At 42.4% G+C, this 18,885-nt stretch overlaps 1 protein-coding gene across 1 annotated transcript; it reads right to left on the bottom strand.

Moving 5' to 3' along the window:
• Window positions 1–6,810: 6,810 nt before the first annotated feature.
• On the bottom strand, window positions 6,811–15,186 carry WFDC8 (WAP four-disulfide core domain 8). Its single transcript, XM_027558207.1, has 5 exons — window positions 15,018–15,186; window positions 11,258–11,398; window positions 9,805–9,972; window positions 8,041–8,181; window positions 6,811–6,950 (listed from the first exon to the last, which is right to left on the bottom strand). Exons 1-5 carry the CDS (start codon window positions 15,184–15,186, stop codon window positions 6,811–6,813), a joined length of 759 nt encoding a protein of 252 aa, XP_027414008.1.
• Window positions 15,187–18,885: the final 3,699 nt, after the last annotated feature.

Here is an 18,885-nt window from a genome sequence, read left to right as displayed (position 1 = left end):
TGTAGGACTTGTCAGCTTTCCTTCAGCTACGGAACCCAGAACCCCAGCCCGTCAATCAGTCCTGGTAGAGGAAGAGACAAATGTCATCAGTAGGGTCACTGTTTTCTTCCCTAAATAGATGTTGCACATTTGGGCATAGCTTTATTTTCCAACTGTCTTATCTGCTGGAGAAGCCAGACAAAAACCAACCTTATTATCCATGACTGACTCTATGGTCACAAAATCTAGGATCATGACAAAGTCCCTATGGAATCTATCATGTGGGTCTGAGCCTACTGATGGTGATGTTCTTGGCCAAGACTGCCTGAGGCACTCAGACAGCCTGTATTTACTCTTGTAGAGCCCCACAGACATTCCTTCCATCATCACCAGGGCCGAGGTTGGGTCTGGACTAACCTTTGTGGTTCTTCGGGTGGTTGCAGGACACATCTCTGCAAAATCCTCAAGGAACTGTTAAAGGGAAAAACCACAGGCCACAAATGGCATCATTTATGCTCAAGTCTATGATACCAAGCCTAGATTTAATACCTAACCTAACTGCAGTTTTGACCTTCACCAGAAATGTAGCATTACTCAGTCTGGAATTCCTGGGTCAGCACCAATGAGGCAATCTGTCGTGTGGGCCATCTCCATGTGTCCCACTCCCCAAGAACAGGCAATCTGTGTGATAAGGACCCGTGATTCTCTTCCCTCCAAAAGCATAGCCCAGTCTAAAAGTAATCCTTTCTTTTCTTTTGCTTATAGCTCCCTTGTCTCATAGCTCTTCCTATAAAAACCCTCCGTTTTGTACAACCCATTGGAGCACCTTCTAGCAGTTCGATGGATGCTACTCAATTCATCAGTCACCTAAGAAAGCCAGTTTGACCTTCAAATTTACTCAGTTGAATTGTATTTTTTTAGTGGAACTTTGCAGAACAAGGTTTTTATTACTCACAAGTCCTGGAGGGTACATGACAGGCCCGAGGACCACATAGTTAAGATCACAAGCAGAGAAAGATGAAGAAAGTGTAGACCTGGAGCTCTGCCTTTATTAGGGTTCAAGATGGAGTGTCTAAGGTTTCACTCTTTTTTTTTTGAAACAATTTCTGCCCCTCTCCCCTCCACCCTTTTTTTTTTTTTTTTTTTGCTACACTGGGTCTTTTCTGCGTTGCACGGGCTCAGTAGCTGGGAATCTCTTGTGGAGCATGGATTCTAGAGCGAGTGGGCTCTCTAGTTGTGGCATTGGGCTTAGTTGCCCCATGGCATGTGGAATCTTAGCTCCCCAGCCAGGGATTGAACCCACATCCCCTACATTGGAAGGTGGATTCTTAACCACTGGACCAAAGGAAAATCCTAAGACTTCACTCTTTATTGATGAGTTTAAAGCATGAAAGCAGGAATGAGGGCATGGAAGGGAGAAACCGGGTCACCCAGTGGTTAGTCATCTAGGTTATGTTGCCAAAACTCAGCCTCTGTTCACCAGTGCCAAATAAAAAGGCAGAGACAAGAGTTTTGGGTAAAATAGGAAAAAGTAGCTTTTAGTGCTTTGCCAGGGGAAGGAGTCCACAGGGGGCTAATGCCCTCAAGATTGTGTAACCCACCCTGGGCGAGCTAGACAGGAGCTCTCTAGTGTTCAAGGAGCAGGGCCTCATCAGCTTGTGGACAATTCTCAGATTGACTGGCATCCAGGTGAAGTTTCAAGCATCTTCAATGTCCTGATTTCAACCAGTTTAGGGTCTATATTCAGAGAGGCAGTGGCACCCCACTCCAGTACTCTTGCCTGGAAAATCCCATGGACGGAGGATCCTGGCAGGCTGCAGTCCAGGGGGTGGCTAACAGTCGGACACAACTGAGCGACTTCACTTTCACTTTTCAATTTCCTGCATTGGAGAAGGAAATGGTAACCCACTCCAGTGTTCTTGTCTGGAGAATCCCAGGGGCAGGGGAGCCTGGTGGGCTGACATCTGTGGGGTCACACAGAGTCGGACACGACTGAAGTGACTTAGCAGTAGCAGCAGGGTCTATATTCTTGCAGTGAGCAGTTTTCATCTGAAGGGAGTCTTCTTCCTGTAAAAACAACTTAGGAACTTGTGCCAGGCCTTCATCTGTATCTTTCAGGGAACTGGGAATTCGGGAGTTCTGCTATGTGACAGAATTATAGTCGATAATGTTACCAGCTCCCCAGTCAACAGCTATTCTTTGTTTCTGCATCTTCACATTTCCCAACTATTAACTCTTGAGTCAATATTTTACTTCAAAAGACAAGGACACAGGGGCTTGAACACAGTTTCAGTACTTGGGCTTTCTAAGAGGGAAACTTCACAGATGGGGGCAGCCTGGTTCCTTGCCAAGTTGTTTCGCTGTGTCAAATAACTGGCAATATGCTTACTCAAGAGGGATGTCGTCAAAATGGATGTCCCGACAATCAAAAGCTTAACATCAGGCACTACAGAATACTTTCCCACCAACTACATGATCTCACCAGATCCCACAAAGAAACTAGGGAACAGAATTTTTAATGAACTGCCAAGATGTCTTAAGCAGTGGCGTCCTTCTTATTCTACTACTTGCATTCTCCCAAACTCAGCCCGCGGGGAATAGAAAGCTGAAATACTTAAGTGGAAAAACTCTGGGGGCCCATCAAGTCCCATTTCCTCAAATTACAGCTAGAGATCATATGGTCCAGAGAAGTGAAGATGCTGACCCAACTTCACCTAGCAAGTGAGTGTCAGAAATAAAGTTAGGAGGGAGTTGGGTTCCTAAGCCCTTGCCAGAGGTCATGAGAGAATCTTCTGCATTGGTGTGGATATACTATTTTAGTAGAGAGTTGAAGGTAGAGAGGAATGGTGAGTTCAAAGAGGAAGAAAATGATATTTTAGGCAACACAGGCTAAAGACCAGGGCTTCCCAAATAGTGCAACGGTAAAGAATCTGCCTGCCAACGCGGGAGGTGCAAGAGATGCAGGTTCAGGAAGATCCCCTGCAAAAGTGAATGGCAACCCACTCCAGTATTCTTGCCTGGAGAATCCCATGGACAGACAAGCTTGGTGGACTACAGTCCACAGGGTTGCAAAGAGTCGGACATGACTGAGCGGCTGAGCAAACACACAGAGAAACTAAAGGCCAACAGAGTCTGTAAGTGTCCAAGTGGTTCCCAGGGTTCCCAAATAAGACTGAATTTTTCTGTAAATTTTCTTAAATGAAATCTCAGAATTTCTGGTTGCTCTATCCCATTCTGTCTTGTTAAATTTTCAGCCACTTTAGAAGCAGGTGAAATGAAATTTACATTTTGGGGGCCTTGGATTAATGTTGCTTGGGGACCATTCCTTCATCTAATTTCTCGGAGAAGGCTGAGTAAGGATCCACCTGGATTTTTGTCCCTCCTTCCCTCTGGCATCTCCCCAACGGTCAGTGTGCCCTACCTCTGCCTTAGCCACACTTCTGTCCTAGGGCCAATCTTGGGCTCAGAATGAGGGACTCCAAAGGACACCAAGGTAGATGGCCTCTACCTGGAAACTTCGGCTTCTTCACTAGACCAGGACATATCACATGCTGACTTCCAGTCCCTGGCTTTCTGCATTGTTCCCTTTGCCTCTGACTTAACCACTGAGTGCCATGTTGGTTTCCCAAAGAAACTCTGAGCTCCCCTGAGCAGGTCTGTGTCTAGATCCTGGTGTTGACATTTTTCAATCTTATTTATTTATCTTATTTCTGGTTGCACTGGGTCTTCATTGCTGCTCATGGGCTTTTCTCTGGTTGTGGTGAGTGGGGGCTACTCTTCACTGTGGCATGCAGGCTTCTCACTGTGGTGGTTTCTCTTGTTGGGGAGTGCAGGGTCTGGACACATGGGCTTCAGTAGTTGCAGCTCCGAGGGCTCAGTAGTTGTGGTCACAGGCTTACCTGCTCCACAACATGCGGAATCTTCCCAGACCAGGGATTAAACCATGTCCCCTGCATTGGTAGGCAGTCTTATGCACTGTGCCTCCAGGGAAGTCTGAGATTTACATTTTTTTAAATTTTATTTTATATCAGAGTATAGTTGATTAACAATGTTGTATCAATTTCAGGTGTATAGCAAAGTGATTCCTAGTACATATGCATGTATCTATTCTTTTTCACATTTTTTTCCCATTTAGGTCATTAGAGTGTATTGAGTAGAGTTCTCTGTGCTATTCAGTATGTCCTTGTTGTAGAACCTCATATTTAGAACATGAATAGGCCCAGAATAAATATTCAGTACATTCTGTTGAATGAGCTATGGAGGTGCAGGATTGGTAAGTGGACATGTGGATGGATAGATGGACCAAGGTGTGATAAGTGGGAAGGTGGTTGGATTAGTAGGAAGAAGAAAGAGTGAGGGTAGCATGAATATTTAAGTGCATGAATGCATGGATATGGATGGGTGGATGAATGGCTGGGCCAAGAAGTAAACTGCTTTGGATAAAAGTATGGATAGGTTAGTGATGCAATGAATGGGTCTATTGATGAAAGCTGTTTGAATGGAAAGCATATGAGTTATTGGTGGGTGTAAGGAAGAAAGACGGATGTAGAAATGATGGAGAAGTACATTGATGGATATGAGAGAAGTGTGTTAGTGTGAAAGATAAGTAGGTAGATAACTAGGTAGATGGATGAAAGATTGGATATAAATTGGGCAGCTGAACAGGCAGAAGGAAGATGAGAAGGGTAAGTTGGATGGATATATGGGTGAAAGAATGGGTGCAAAGATAAATTAGTCGAAACGTGTGTCAACGGAGGGCAAAGTGAGTGGATGGATGGGTGAATAAATGGACTGAATGGTTGATGGATAGGTGGGGGGGGGGGGTGGAAACATGAATGAAAATATTAACTAAAGTTGAAGAAAAGAAAGGGACTGTATACAGAATAATTTATATTACTATAAAGTCATACATTTATAAATAGGGAGAAAATTTATCAATTTTAGCAAAATAGGCCAAAATTTACAGATGAGGTAGAAAGCCTATACAAACCCTAAGATGAAGTATCAAAAAATAAGTAAAAATATACCATTATGATATTTACATGTGTATGTGTATATAACTGAATCACTGAAACTAAAATTGTGAATCAATTGTATACCTCAATTGAAAAAAATCCTATCTAACCTAAAAAAAAAAAAAAATATATATATATATATATACATATATATACACACACACACTATTATAGAAGGAGCCGAAAATAGGCAAGTTTCCCAAATAGTCTTCCAAGCTAGTTTTCTGAGGTAATATGACTCAAATAGCAAAGCACTCAAAAATCATAGGCCTAGTTTTTTCTTTTAACTATAGATATGGGAATTCTAAATAAACTATCTGCTAAAAGAACCAACAATGTATTAATTCAATTATACCTTCAACATGATTAAAGTCATTCTAGGAATATGAGGATGGTTCAACATATGAAAATTTGTGTAAGTTTTTTTTGTCTTTCTTTTTTATTTTCTAAATTATGAAAATATGGTAACACATTTACAGGAGACTTGGAAAATACAGAACAAAGTTACATGTAATTCCACTATATTTTACCATTGTTTAAGTAGATAAATTAAGATTTTTAGTTGTGGTTTCAATATCAAACTCTTGGAAATTAATAAAATGAATGTACAGAAAAGTAGATGAAGATGCTGCTGCTGCTGCTGCTAACTTGCTTCAGTCGTGTCCGACCCTGTGCAACCCCATAGACGGCAGCCCACCAGGCTCCCCCGTCCCTGGGATTCTCCAGGCAAGAACACTGGAGTGGGTTGCCATTTCCTTCTCCAGTACATAAAAGTGAAAAGTGAAAGTTAAGTCGCTCAGTCATGTCCGACTCTTAGCGACCCCATGGACTGCAGCCTACCAGGCTCCTGCATCCATGGGATTTTCCAGGCAAGAGTACTGGAGTGGGGTGCCACTGCCTTCTCCGGTAGATGAAGATAGTAGATCTGAAAAACATTATGAACCAACTTGATGTAATTAAGATTTATACAATTTTCACACAACAGTAGGATACAAATTCTATTTAAGTTCCCATAGACTATAAGGTAGGAGACACTGGAACATATCCAGAGGCATAAGACCAGGTGCAGAAATTTCATGGTCTAAAGGTATTGAAAAAAATTGTATACGTTTTTATACCAACAAATTAGAAGAAAAAAATAATTGCATCACTAGATGCTGAAAAAATATATGACAAAATTTAGTAGTAATTTTCTGCAGCAGCTATAAATGGATTAAAGAGAAAATGACCCAAGGGCAATAAAACCTATATGTCCCAAACCCAAAAACAAATGTCATTTTATACAGCCAGAGACACTGACTTTAAAATAAAGAACTGGACAGGGCTAGAGCTTATTGAATTTATTCTCAACATTATTTCAGAGGTTCTATATAATATAAAAAGCCCTGAAATTTTTAAAAAGTAAGTCATAAAGTTGGGGGAAAAAAGAGTCAAATTTATCATCATTTTCAGATTATATGATTGTATATAAAATCAAAGTAACCCCAATAAATATTGTTATACTTAATAAGGCCATTTAGCAAACTAGTCGGATGCAAGACAAAATTGATAGCTCTTTATTATACCGAAAGTGAAAGTCACTCAATCGTGTCCAGCTCTTTGCAATCCCATGGACTATACAGTCCATGGAATTCTCCAGGCCAGAATATTGAAGTGGGTAGCCTTTCCCTTCTCTAGGGGATCTTCCCAACCCAAGGATAGAACCCAGGTCTCCCACATTGCAGGTGGATTCTTTACCACATGAGCCACAAGGGAAGCCCTTTTATTATACTGATCATCATTAATTATTTTGATGATAACATTTTAAACTTACTATTCATTTCAGGGATTCCAGGCACTTTAGTCCACAGCGTGAACAGCACTTCGTTGTCAATGGGCAATCATTATCCTGCAGGCACTTGGGTCTATCAATCGTGGAACATATTGGCGGCTTGTTTGGGCAAAAACCTGCTTTGACTTTATGAGGTAAAGCAAGACACTTGACCTTGAAATACTTGACCATACTTTGAGACAAATTAGGGGAATCTTGGGAACCTTAAATAAGGTTTTCCTCTAATTAAGCTTCTTACCCTCCCCCCTAGAGTAACAATAAGGTGGAATAGGTGGAGTATCAACTTCTATGTGATAAGTAATTTTAATAATTATTTGAGGAGAATCAGAAAGTCTTGCCAAGAGGTAGGGAACATATGCATACCTATGGCTGATTCATGTTAACATTTGGCAGATATGAATACAATACTGTAGAGCAATTATCCTTCATTTAAAAATAAATATTTTTTAATGGGCAGAAAACAAAGTTTTGCCATCTCTGATTTATAAAATCTGATAGGATTCCTTATTGACTCTACAAAATTAATAGATTTGGGTTATCTAATCCCAGAGTACCAGAAGTAGGAGTGTTAGAGAACACGAAGAACTTCCTTGTTTTATAAACCGTAGATACTAAGGACCATAAAGGGGGAATTGAGTTGCCTAAGGTCACACAGAAAACAAGCATGAAAGTTGAAGTCAGTTGAAAAGCCTTTGACTCCTTCCGCCATACCATGTTGTTCCTCAAAACACTGACAATCCCTGGGACAAGACCACAGTATCTTAGCACTGCATGAGGGAATGAATAGCATCTATAGAGGAAGAGTTCGCTTCTACTCCAACAGCACTTTGCTACCCATCTTTTCCCCTGCATACTTTACATGAAGTTCTGTGCAGACATAGGATTCATCTGAATTACACCTATGAATGGTTATGAATTTTCTATATGAATAAGTGGATACAGTCACCTTGCAGGACACTGAAGAATGAGACTTGAAATAAATACATTTTAATTGAGAAATATGAAGAGGGTTACCATGCAAGATTGGCTTGGAAGAATAGCACAACAGTCTCCCAAGGTCAAGAAGGCAACATGAGAGCCCTGGTTGGCCATTAAGTGAGGGAAATTTCCCGAGAGACTTCTGAGTTAAACAAAGGGGCATCCACCACTCTGGGACAGCTTGGCATTCTCAGGGTTTGCCCAGTAGACTTTGGGAAGTATATCCCCAGTCCTTACCTGTCCAGGCCATGGCACAATCAAAGCCACACATGGATTCGCAACATTTTTCATTTAAGGGACAATCGTAGTCACTCTTACATGAAGCTGAACACTCCATACGGTTCTTAAAAGGGAAGAGTGGGCACTGTCCATCCTTGACTGAAATGAGAGCAGATGTGAGTTCCTTCAAACCCCATCCTCTCCCATCACCCTTCAAACAGCTTCTCCTTTTCTTTAAAACTAGTATCTCTTTCTGGGATGTGGTTCATTCTACCCTGTCCACGGGCACCTCTAGTAGGCTGTGGAGTGATGAAATGCTCCGCTATATCAGGAGATAAAATAGAAAGAGAGTTAAACTTGGTGTTTGAAGGGCCAAGGTAAAGTCCCCGTCCTGCCAGTTAATGAATGACTCCAGTTTCCTTCTCTACAAGGTAGGATTAATTATGTGACATCCACACAAGTCCATGTAAGCTATTTTAGGGGACGTGCTTTACTTTGCAGGAGGAGTGATGTGATCTGACTCGAATTTTGAAAGAATCATTGTGGCTATTGTGTTCATAACAGACTTGTAAGAAGGGAAGGAGAGAAACAAGGAGATCTGTTAGGAGGTCATTGCGATTAATCTAGATGAGAAGATGGCACCTCAGGTTAGGGTGGCAGCTGTGGTTGTGGTAAGAACTGATCTGATTCTGGATCTATTTTCCAGGTAAGTCTAAAATGACTTCTTAACAAAGGATGTTGATTGAGAAAGACAGATATCAAGGATGCATGTGCATGTCTCTGTTTGCCCTCATCTGATTGTAAATTCCCTGACAGCAAGAAATGTTTTTTTCTCCTTGTCCCTGTCATTCTCCTTCTTGCTCTCCTCCTCCTCCTCCTTAGTGACCCCGTAACCTTGTCAAATCTTTGTGTCCTTGATAATACATAACCCTGTCAACAATTCAGTGAGGTACTATTCCAGTATTCCAATACTATTATTCCAGTATTACAAGGGGAGGAACTGAAACTCAAAGAAGCGAAGAAATTTGCAGTGAGAAAGACAGATTTCTAGCCAGTATTTTGACTCCTAAGCTCTGTATCACGCTGTCATGCTGTATCCTTACTGGTCATTGCACAGGAATTAATCCAGACTTTACCTTTAGCCCACTCTGAAAGTGAAAGTCATGCCCACCTCTTTCTGACCCCATGAACTGTAGCCCCCTGGGCTCCTCTGTCCATGGAATTCTCCAGGCAAGAATACTGGAGTGGGTTGCCATTCCTCTGAGCCACCAGGGAAACCCTTCCCTAGCTCTACTCTTCACCTTCTCCCTGCTCCATCCCTATTCCATGGGATTCCAGAGCTGACCTGTCTATGCTTCATTCTTGGGTGAATCCTTAGGTAATATTCAGCAGGTCAATGTCATGAGAAAATAACCTGTTTCCAAAGTGTAGACATGACTCTCAGGTCCCACTGGCCAAAGTTTACCAACAATTGATATGCACTACCTCATTTTTTGGCACAACTCCTTTAGGTAAAGACTTTAGGTAAAGTCTTTAGGTAAAGGTATTAGGTAAAGGTATTTTTAGGTAAAGATTTTAGGTAAAGACTATTATTATTCCCATTTTATAGACAGGAGAACTAAAGCCCATGAAAGACACAAAACTAAGACTACCCAGCCAGTGAATGACACAGCAGAGATTTAAACCAAGGCAATTTCACCTCAAAGCCTGAATCTGCAACTGGGACGGTATACTATTTCTCATCAGACTAGGCTCACAGATTGCCAAGGGTATGAGTCTTACCAGCTGATAAGCAAGCCTGCATGCAGTCCTCCTTCTTGGAGAAGTTGTTGGCATTCCCAAGGCAGCCTCCATATAAAAAGGGTTTGCATACACGCTCTTTGGTGTTAAAATACCACTGCTGGACTGTATTCTTGCAGTGTCCTTGGTCTAAGGGTAACAAGCAGGGTTCTGAGACAGGAGACAGAGAGGGAAGAACATAAGAGTAGCAAAAAAGATAGGGGTTAGGCCCTCAGCTTTTGTATAGCTCCAGGTGTTATTATCCAAGTTGTAGAAAGAGCCATGATCAATAAAAGTTCCGGTCCTAGCTCTATATGGTCACTCTTTAACATCCCTGAGCATTCTTCCTACCTTGCAAAGGTGGTCACAAAGAGCATATAAGAAAGATTCAGAGCTGATCTTACTTCTTCACTGCTTTGAGTTTTGAGAGGGAAAGACTTGTTCAAGAACTGTATCCAAACTGCCTATCAAAGCACCTGGCACATAGAAAGAATGAGGTACTGAGACAGAAAAAGAGCAGTCCCTCTCTGTCTGGAAATTGATCTGATGCTCACAGCTAAGCCATATTGTTCTCCTGTTGGACTTAATCCCATAGGACATCCACATCAAACAAAGTTACTCTGAGGTGATAGAGTGGGACCAAAAAAAAAGATCACTGTGAAACCTACAAAATACCAAACACCTATGAGTGATGTATGCTTCTCTACCAATTACAGCTTTACCCTCCTCCTAGCCTTCCCACTCTATTGAAGAGACTTACCAGGATAGTTATACAACTCCCCCCACTTTCTGACAGCACCCAATCTAGGGTGAATTCCCACTTCCTTAGATCTTCCCCCAAATTCCCCAATCAAAGCCTTCATCCTGTAGTAGATACTTCCTAACAGTTTCTTCTCGAGACACTTCAAATTGTCTGCGGTGAACTTTCTCCCTCGCTGCAGCAAGTGATAAGCTCAACTTGTTCAACTGCAGATCTGTTCCTAGTGGTCTTTAACCAAGGGCATTGACACTACTTATTTGTTGAAGGAATGAATGAATGAAGAGTGAATCTATACAAAATGCACAGTTCCCTACTATTAGATACTTTGAATTACTAGAAAACCTCCTCGAAGGGCAAAGAATCGGAGAGCAAGTCCAGCCTCTGAACTGAGGTTGCTACTTGCCACAGTGCCAACAATAGTTTCTTGACGCACAGTGAACAAGCAGCAAGCTTTAGTTACTGGGAGCGATTGGATGTTGGACCAAAGAAGAATAACATCAAGAGTATCCATTGATGTCCACCATGCCTAGACTCATTGTTTGTACTTGAGGGTTGGGAGGCTCATTAGAGAAGGCGAAAAGCTTGAACCCTGGCCTCCCTATCCCAACGTTCAAGGGGGTCATTCCAGCAGGTCTTGACAGAGCAGGAAGCAGGACACCTCACAGACACCCTTGCTCTCAGCCTGGATGGCCCTACCTTCATACGGGTCCATGCACTTCTTCCCACAGGCAAAAGGGCAGCACTTGAGGTGTTCATCGCAATTGAAATCTGTTTTGCATAAGTCTGGGGCTTTAGAACTACAGGTGATCCTTTCCTGGGGGCACTTTCCTGGCTTCACTGTAAGAAAAAAATGTCCAAATTCACATCTTTTGAGAGTTTCAGCTCTTATCAGCCCATGGAAAAAAGTGGATAGTGAGATTCCTTCAGTCCTATACTCTACCTTCAATTCTTAACTGTCACTCTGTTGTATTCAGGGTCTACCTCTCACCATTCTTCACACATTTAGGTAGATCTGAATCAGGAATTTGTGCCCAGGTAGAACCAAAGGGGAAGCATCTTAGTAACCATAAGTTTGCTTTCAAAATCTGTGAGTCCGTTTCTGTTTCATGACTAAGTTCATTACATTATTTTTAATTAGATTCCACATATAAGTGAAATCATATCTGTCTTTCTCTGACTTACTTCACAGAGCATGATCATCTTTAGGTCTATCCATGTTGCCACAAATGGCATTATTTTATTCTTTTTATGGCCGAGTAATAGTAATATATATATACACCACATTTTCTTTACCCATTCAGATTCCAGGGCAGGGGGTTTTATAGGGATCAAGACCCTAGTCTTAAATTCAGGATCTCCTTTCTCCTCCCAAAACTAATTATTTTAATGCCTAATTCCTCTGCCTCCTGTATCTTAGTTGATAAGGGAAGTTAATTAGTGAGGAGTGGTGGAAATATCATGGACATAGGAGTCAGGAGCCCTGATTTTGGTTCCTGACTCCTTGTGAATTCAAGACCAATCTGAGTTCCACTCTACGACTCTGCAGTTGTCTCTAAGGGGGAAGAAATGGTGGAGTGGAAGAATCACTATAAATAAGACAACTCTGGCTTAGGTGCTTGACTCTACACAACAGCTAAATAATCTTGGGGGAAATGTCTTCCTTTGTCTGAGTTATAAATTTCCATCTATGAAATGAGAATTACAATCTCTATAGGCTCTTCAGAAAGATTAAGATAGCAGAGTAGGAAGACTCTGAGCTCATCTCCTCCCATAGGCACACCAAAATTACAAATCTTCATGGAGCAACTCTGCAGGAGAAAGACCAGAAGACTAGCAGAAAAGATCTTCTACAATGAAAGATACAAAGAAGGAACCACAATAAGATGGGTAGGAGGGGCAGAGATGTCTACTCAAGACCTATACCCCAGGTGGGAAACCCACAAACAGAAGGATAATTACAATTTGAAGAGATTATCACCAGGAAGTGAGGGGGTCTGAATCCCACACTGGGCTCCCCAACACAGGAGTCCTATATCAGGAAGACAAGACCCAGAATGCTTGACTTCAAAGGCCAGAGGGGCTTACTTTCAGGAGAGGCAGAGGGCTGTGAAAAAAGATTCCACTGGTGAAGGACACACACAAAATCTCACCTGCTCTGGGACCCAGGACAGAAGCAGTGATTTGAAAGGAGCCAAGGTCAGAACCCCCTGCTGATTGTAGAGAGCCTCCCAGAGAGGCAAGGAGTAACTGGAGTTCAGCCCAATCTGTTAAGTCTTTTTAAAAGAAGGTTTTTTCCAGATTGGTAGAGAAGAGGTCAGAGATATTCAAAAAAGAATCTGGCCTGCTATTTGTGGCTTTGAAGATGGAAGAAGCTAATTGCCTAGGAATGAGGGTGGCTGCTAAAAGTTGACAACCAGTAAGGAAACCTCAGTGCTACAGCTGCCAGGAATGATTCTGCTAACAACCAATGAGATAGGAGGAGACCCTTGAGCCCATATAAGAATGGCGGCCTTGATGGACACCTTGATTTCAGTCTGGTGAGAACCTGAGCAGAGAACCTCAACACTCCATGCCAGACTTCCAACCTACAGGTAATTTGTCACACAGCAAGATAACTGATACAATATTTATTGTGGCTCCACGTCTCAAAACTGAGCATCTCTCTGGTGGAATCTGACCGGAGAGACGTGACTCTTTTGGATACTACTGAATCTTGAAATTACAGAAGTTTCGAATCAGAAAAAAACATATTTATCATTGGTATCAACTTCTTAATCTAATAGGTTAAAATAAGAAAGAGCGAGGTCACGTAGAATAATATAGTGAATTGGGGGCAGGTCTGGGACTTCCAGTCCATGGCTTCCAGACCCGCTTCTTTGGTGAGGACTGGCCACTGAGATTTCTAGTGCTTTCCAAATATATTTCTTGCCCTTCATACTACCCTTTTTAAAAACATTTATTTATTTATTTATTTATTTATTATTTTCTTGGCCAAGCCTCAAAGCATGTGGGATCTCAGCTCCCCTAACAGGGATCAAACCTGTGCCCCCTGCATCAGAAGTGCAAAGTCTTAACCACTGGACCACCAGGGATGCCCCCCCTTCATGCTATCCTTAATGCACTCTCCAAGGATGGCCTAAAGCTGAGAAAAGAAGATGGTATCAGGCCTCTCCTGTCATTCCTTGGCTCATACTTCCCAGGAGATCACATCCATTCCCACAATCCCAACTGTGGTTCCTATAGCTCCCTTCAGACCTAGCCTCTCTTCCAAGCTAAGACACTTTATAGCCAATGGAAAACACCATTTGGGCATTTAATAAACACCTCTGCTCCAACATGTTTAAAATGGAACTAATCACTTACACATGGAATCTAAAATACAGCACAAATGAACTTATCTACAAAACAGAAACAGACTCAGGCATAGAGGACAGACCCGTGGTTGCTAAGGAAGAGAGAGGAGCGAGGGAGATGGACGGGGAGTGCGGGGTTAGAGTGGATAAACAGCAAAATCCTGATATATAGCGCAGGGATCTACATTCAGTACGCTGGGATAAACCATAATGGAAAAGAATATTTAAAAATGTATATATGTGTGTATATATATGAGTCATCTTGCCGCACAGCAGAGATCAGCACAATTTTGTAAATCAACTATACTTCAGTTAAAAGAATAAGAAGAAGACAATGGAGCTAGCATCTCCCCACGTCCAAACAGCACCTTCTCTCTGTTTCCATCTTGATGTTTGGCATCAACAGTCCCCTGATCTGTTATTAGAATCCTGAGATTCAATTCCCTCGCTCGCCACCACCCCAGCATTTTACCAGTCATAGACTTGGGTCAGTTCAGCTCTCTAAATCCCATCTCTTCTTCCTCTTTGCTCCACTTCCTCAGGGCAGCAGCTGACCTCCTCCCAGGCGTGCTTTGTGTGCTCAGTCACCAAGTCATGTCTAGCGCTTTGCGACCCCATGGACTAGAGCCTGCCAGGTTCCTCTGTCCATGGAATCTTCCAGGCAAAAAAATTGGAGTGGACTGCCATTTCCTATTCCAGGGCATCTTCCCAACCCAGGGATTGAACCTGTGTCTCTTGCACCTCCTGCTTTGGGAGGTGGATTCTTCACCACTCTCGCTGCTAGGGAAGCCCAACCTTCTCCCATCTCCCCCCTCAACTACTGCACCAGGCTCCTCATCGGTCTTCTGCCCTCAGAGTCCTGCCTAGCAACTGACAAATTTTCAAAAATTAAACTTGGAAAAGACATGTATCAGGAAAAGTCGGGGAATAATTTGGGGGGAGGAAGGTGAGGGGAGGATATAAAGGGCTCAGGACAGGTGAGTGGGGCTAGTTCTCTGAAGCCACCATCACAGTGGCCTCCTCTGACATAAGTCCTCGTGTCTAATCCTCAGTCCCCAAGATCTCCTTCTAAAGAAGAGCAGCTGCAGCTTTTCTGAACCCACTTTTGACTCTGTAGCTTGGCGAGGCAGATGTCTGCTCCAAAGAGAGGGAGAGAAGCAGCAGGAGGGCAACATTTCTCCAGGAGAAGGTGGAGCTGTGGAGAGGAAGATGCCTGTGGAAGGGGAAGAGAAGAGGGCAGGGATTAGGCACAAGCCAGAGAGATGCAAGCATCTGCAGATGAACCTTGGAGCTGACCCACCAATTCCCTGAGTTCACAGAGCAGAAAACCAAGGCGCATCACGTGAGGTCAGTCATGTGGCAAGCAGGGCAGGTCTCTCAGTCCCAACACCCTCCCAGGGGCCCCACGCTCTGCTGTGGATTGTACGTTACCTACCCAGACACTTGCCCATTGTCTTGCTCCCAGGCTAGAGGCCACACATGAGTGATCACAGGGATCTGTCTGGAACACCAAGTTGATTTGCCCACAATCAGTCCTGGGGCAACCCCAGACACTACTGAGAATCTTTTCTTTGCTCCACTGAACAAGAAACTGATGATGATATGAGATTTGCAGGGAGGCCTGGCCATATCCTGCTGGGTTTTAGTGCCCCAAGAGCCAAAAAGATGCCAGTTGATCTGAGGTTAACAAAGTGAAGTGAAAGTTGCTCAGTCATGTCTGACTCTTTGCGACCCCATGGACTATACAGTCCATGGAATTCTCCAGGCCAGAATACTAGAGTGGTAGTCTTTCCCTTCTCCAGGGGATCTTCTCAACCCAGAGGTCAAACCCAGGTATCCTACACTGCAGGCGGATTCTTTACCAGCTGAGCCACAAAGGAAGCCTGAGGTTAACAAAGGGATCCCTCTTATTCCTTCTGATGTTATCCAAGCCTAGGAGCTTATGATATGTCCAGACAACCAGATAAATGGACATCTTCCCCCACTTAAGTCTCCATTTTCTATGTATTTTCCTGGCCTTTATCTATTTTTTTTTTTTAATAATGTGAAGAACTGATAATGTCTTACTGTATTGCCTCTCGGAGTAAATTTCAAAAATAGCAAGAGAAGGAGGCAAGAAGAAAGGGAGGAAGACAGAAAGGAAGAGGGTAGGGAAGAAAGAAAGTTTTTATGCCAAAGTGTGTTGTTGTTGCTGAGTTGCTAAGTCCGGTCTGACTCTTTCATGACTCCATGGACTGTAGCCTGCCAGGCTCCTTTGTCCTTGAAATTTTCCAGGCAAGAATACTGGAGTGAGTTGCCATCTCCTTCTCCAGAGAATCTTCCCAACCCAGGGATCGAACCCAAGTCTCCTGAGTTGGCAAGTGGATTCTTTACCACTGAGCCACCAGGGAAGTAACATCTATTAACTCTTGAAAGTTAGTTGATCGGATTAGCCTATAGTCAGTTAGTAGGAAGCAGAACGCCTGAAAAGGGGTAAAGGGAAGGATACGGATAAATAAGATTACCAAATATAATATAGGATGTCCAGTTATCATTTTTAGTATAAGCATATCCCATGCAATGTAAGGACTGTAGTTACACCAAAAATTATTCATTCAAACTGAGTTGGTTGGGACTTCCCTGGAGGTCAAAGGGCTAAGACTCTGCACTTCCACTGCAGAGGGCATGGTTTCCATCCCTGGTTGGGGATCTAAGATCCTACATGCTGTGTCAATCAGTTCAGTCTCTCAGTTATATCTGACTTTTTGCAACTCCATGGACTGCAGCACGCCAGGCTTCCCTGCCCATCACCAACTCCTCAAGTTTACTCAAACTCATGTCCATTGAGTCGATGATGCCATCCAACCATCTCATCCTCTGTCATCCCCTTCTCCTCCTGCCCTCAGTTTTTCCCAGCATCAGGGTCTTTTCCAATGAGTCAGCTCTTCTCATCAGGTGGCCAAAGTATTGGAGTTTCAGCTTCAGCATCAGTCCTTCCAATGAATATTTAGGACTGATTTCCTTTAGGATGGACTGGTTGGATCTCCTTGCAGTCCAAGGGACTCTCAAGAGTCTTCTCCAACACCACAATTCAAAAGCATCAATTCTTCGGCCCTCAGCTGTATAGCACAGCCAAAAGAACCCCCCAAATTGAATTGGTCATCACGTGTTTGTACTTGTTAAATCTGGAAACTTTAAAACAGAATCAATTCATTTAGATTGGAAGGGGACTTGTTTGGGCAATAGAATTAGAATTCAGAAGAATGATAGTTGCTACAGGAATGTGTATTAAAACATTTAAATTGAACAATTAATTCAATCTTTTTATGGAAGAAAGTCATTTGATTTGGTTGACTGAGGACTGACTTTGCCAATTAGACAATTTGGTTAACATTTTTCCACAAATATAGTGCATAACCTGCCTCTTGAGAAATCTGTATGCAGGTCAGGAAGCAACAGTTAGAACTGGACATGGAACAACAGACTGGTTCCAAATAAAGAGGAGTATGTCAAGGCTGTATATTGTCACCCTATTTGTTTAACTTATATCCAGAGTACATCATGAGAAACGCTGGGTTGGAAGAAGCACAAGCTGGAATCAAGATTGCTGGGAGAAATATCAATAACCTCAGATATGCAGATGACAACACCCGTATGGCAGAAAGTGAAGAGGAACTAAAGAGCCTCTTGATGAAAGTTAAAGAGGAGAGTGAAAAAGTTTGCTTAAATCTCAACATTCAGAAAACTAAGATCATGGCATCCGGTCCCATCACTTCATGGCAAATAGATGGGGAAACAGTGGAAACAGTGGCTGACTTTATTTTTCTGAGCTCCAAAATCACTGCAGATGGTGATTACAGCCATGAAATTAACAGATGCTTACTCCTTGGAAGGAAAGTTATGACCAACTTAGTCAACATATTCAAAAGCAGAGACGTTACTTTGTCAACAAAGGTCCACCCAGTCAAGGCTATGGTTTTTCCAGTGGTCACGTATGGATGTGAGAGTTGGACTATAAAGAAAATTGAGCACCAAGGAATTGATGCTTTTGAACCATGGTGTTGGAGAAGACTCTTGAGAGTCCCTTGGACTGCAAGGAGATCCAACCAGTCCATCCTAAAGGAAATCAGTCCTAAATATTCATTGGAAGGACTGATGCTGAAGCTGAAACTCCAATACTTTGGCCACCTGATGAGAAGAGCTGACTCATTGGAAAAGACCCTGATGCTGGGAAAGACTGAGGGCAGGAGGAGAAGGGGATGACAGAGGATGAGATGGTTGGATGGCATCACCGACTCAATGGACAGGGGTTTGGGTGGACTCCAGGAGTTGGTGATGGACAGGGAGGCCTGGCGTGCTGTGGTTCATGGGGTCGCAAAGAGTCAGACATGACTGAGTGAGTGAACTGAACTGAAAATCTGTAGCATCAAAGATTTTTTTAAATGTACTAAAGGACTTCAATAAGATTAATGCATTTTATGAAAATATGCTATCAAAGTTCAATCAGGTTAAGCTTTCCAACATTTACAGAACATATAAGATTATGTAAGGTGTCTAAGTAAAAGAGTAATGGATGTAATCAAACATCTTTGATCATTTGGCAAATACTCTTAAAACCTTTTTGGTAAACTTTCCAGAAATTAAGAAAATCACTTGTGATTTGTGATCAGTATTCTAATTACTGGAAACAAATTATTTTCAAGGGTAGGTTTTCCAATTGTATGTCTAAGTAAAAATTGAAATAGGGCTTAATAAAACTTTCTTAAACATTTAACTAGATCATTAAAATACATTTTTATTATACAGAATTATGTGACTGGGGGGCAACTTGCTAGAAGTTCAAAGAACCGAGTGACATACCTATAACCGAACTCCATTTGTTCCCATGAACTTACATATCATTGAGTTGCATTACCTATGGAATGTATCAATAAAATTTTATTTATCAATAATTTCAATATATTTACTTATATAGTCATTACTATTATTATG

Source organism: Bos indicus x Bos taurus, chromosome 13 (assembly GCF_003369695.1).
Source record: "Bos indicus x Bos taurus breed Angus x Brahman F1 hybrid chromosome 13, Bos_hybrid_MaternalHap_v2.0, whole genome shotgun sequence".
In the NCBI taxonomy this organism is placed as follows: domain Eukaryota; kingdom Metazoa; phylum Chordata; class Mammalia; order Artiodactyla; family Bovidae; genus Bos; species Bos indicus x Bos taurus.
This window is presented reverse-complemented; position numbering and strand designations above follow the sequence as displayed.

What these genes read in the sequence shown, in the direction of transcription:
- WFDC8 (XM_027558207.1), bottom strand. Translation starts at nt 15,186, where the DNA reads ATGCTTGCATCTCTCTGGCTTGTGCCTAATCCCTGCCCTCTTCTCTTC. An exon ending in GCAGGCTTGCTTATCAGCTG is followed by an intron (nt 8,182 to 9,804) that starts GTAAGACTCATA and finishes CTCTCATTTCAG; the next exon opens with TCAAGGATGGACAGTGCCCA. An exon ending in TTGTGCCATGGCCTGGACAG is followed by an intron (nt 6,951 to 8,040) that starts GTAAGGACTGGG and finishes TACCTCATAAAG; the next exon opens with TCAAAGCAGGTTTTTGCCCA.